At 39.9% G+C, this 2,050-nt stretch overlaps 1 protein-coding gene across 1 annotated transcript; it reads left to right on the plus strand.

Moving 5' to 3' along the window:
* The first annotated feature begins 270 nt into the window (after nucleotides 1–270).
* On the plus strand, nucleotides 271–1,767 carry LOC131040195 (pentatricopeptide repeat-containing protein At2g42920, chloroplastic). The gene is made up of 2 exons (XM_057973065.2): nucleotides 271–817; nucleotides 970–1,767. Exons 1-2 carry the CDS (start codon nucleotides 580–582, stop codon nucleotides 993–995), a joined length of 264 nt encoding a protein of 87 aa, XP_057829048.1. The 5' UTR covers nucleotides 271–579; the 3' UTR covers nucleotides 996–1,767.
* Nucleotides 1,768–2,050: the final 283 nt, after the last annotated feature.

The raw sequence follows: 2,050 nt of genomic DNA on the forward strand, positions 1-2,050 counted from the left end.
GTTCGGTTAATGAATCGTATATACTTCAACAGAGATTGTTTAATGGATTACAAATTTGAATTGCAGAAGATCTCAATTTAGTCTTTTTCTATGAAATTTACATTTATAAGAGAACTGATTTGAGTTCGAATTGCATGTTGCCCTGTTCTACGGCAACTGAAATTAAAAACTACGCTTGACAAAGGTTACACGAATATGAAATGTTGTCTATGCCAAAATAAGAGCTTTGGAACAGGGTATTGACATTCGTATAAGCATAATTGAAAGGAAATTTTTATAAGATGTTATAGTCGCAAGTGCATTGCTATACTTGTATGCGAAATGTGGAAGCTTATACAAGGCACGTGAATTGTTTGACAAATTGTCTTAAAGAAATGTGCTCTCATGGAATCCAATGATTGCAGGGTATGCACGGCATGGTGTTCTTGATGAGGCTTTAAGGCTTTTCAAAGAAATGCCTCAACCAGATGTCATTTCATAGATCCAATGCTTGCCAATTATGCACAACATAGTGTTCTCGACAAGGCTATAAGGCTTTTTAAGGACATACCTTAAAGAAGTGTGGTTTCATAGAATGTGATGATTGCAGGATTAGCCCAAAATGGATTTCTTGAAGAAGCTTTCAATATTTTCAAAGATATGCCTCAAATAAATGTGGTCTCGTGGAATGCAATGGTTGCAGAATATTCACAAAATGTGTTTGTTGAAAATCCCTTCGAAACCTTAAAGGAAATGCAGCTGGCAGGTGTAAAGCCAGATTCCACAACCTTTACGAGCGTTCTCCCAGCCTGTACCCAATTGGGAACTTTAGAAGAGGGTATGAAAATCCATCGAATCATAACTGAAAGTGGTTCTTAGTCGGGTTTCTTAGTTGTCAATGCCCTGATAGACATGGATGCAAAATGCAGAAGCATAAACAAGGCATGTAATTTTATGGCATTTAAACTTTGAGGAATTCGATGATTGCAGGATATGCACAAAGTGGGCTCTCTTAAAAAAAGCTTTGGAGACTTTTAAGCAACTGCAATTAGTGGGATTAAATGCAAACTCCATTACCTTTGTCAGCATTCTCCCAAGTTGTGCCAAAATGGGAGCTTTAGAGCAGGGTATGGACATCCATGGAAGCATAATCGAGAGTAGATTTTTGTCAGATGTTGCAGTTGCAAGTGCCCCGGTTTACATGTATTGAAAATGTGGAAGCATACAAAAAGCATGTGAGTTGTTTGACAAAATGCCTAAAAAAAACTGTGATCTTATGGAATGCTATGATTGCAAGATATGTACAGAATGGCTTTTGCAGGGATGGTCTCAAACTCTTTCAACCAATGAAGTACTCCAGAACATACCCTGAGTATATAAGCCTTCTATTTTATTTGCATGTAGTCATGCAGATTTAGTGGATGAGCGCTACAAATACTTCAATGACGTGAGCTTCTCTTATTGCATTACACCTACAAACACTATTATTAGTGACAACAATTTGCCCACAATTTCACAACTGTGCTGACACTATGGAAGAAACATTTGGTTAGCCCTGACTCGGTGGTGCATCATTTGCTTTCCTTTTTCTGCCACTATATTCCGCATGCTTATCTGTCATTGAGCTGTCAAGTAAAATGATATAGAGAATGAGGTATGGAATCATCAAGAAAATGATGCCTTTGTATCTATGATTCCGTGAGTATGATGCAAAGAGATTGAATGTAAGTCATGGGCATTAGAGACTTGTTAGTAGAAAAGATGCATAGCTATTAATGGAAGAGATGAATAACTTGTAGCGTCCTAAAATTGCGACACTTGCAATTTCGATCGCATTTGGGTCTTCACGATGGCGACGCAACACGCAACCTGAATGGAGACCCCGAAACCTGATTATGACACTGAAAACTGCATTTTCTTGCACCCTAGCCTGAACCTCCTTTGCACCCTGCTGTCCCGGGAGGTGGGACCAGAGCACCCAGCGCCCTGGTCCCCCAGGACCATGGCGCCCAGCGCCCTGGTCCCTGGGTCCTATTTTGGGCCCGGTCTCTTTTGGACTTCGGGTCTTTAT

The sequence above is a fragment of the Cryptomeria japonica genome, chromosome 5 (assembly GCF_030272615.1).
Source record: "Cryptomeria japonica chromosome 5, Sugi_1.0, whole genome shotgun sequence".
In the NCBI taxonomy this organism is placed as follows: Eukaryota; Viridiplantae; Streptophyta; class Pinopsida; order Cupressales; family Cupressaceae; genus Cryptomeria; species Cryptomeria japonica.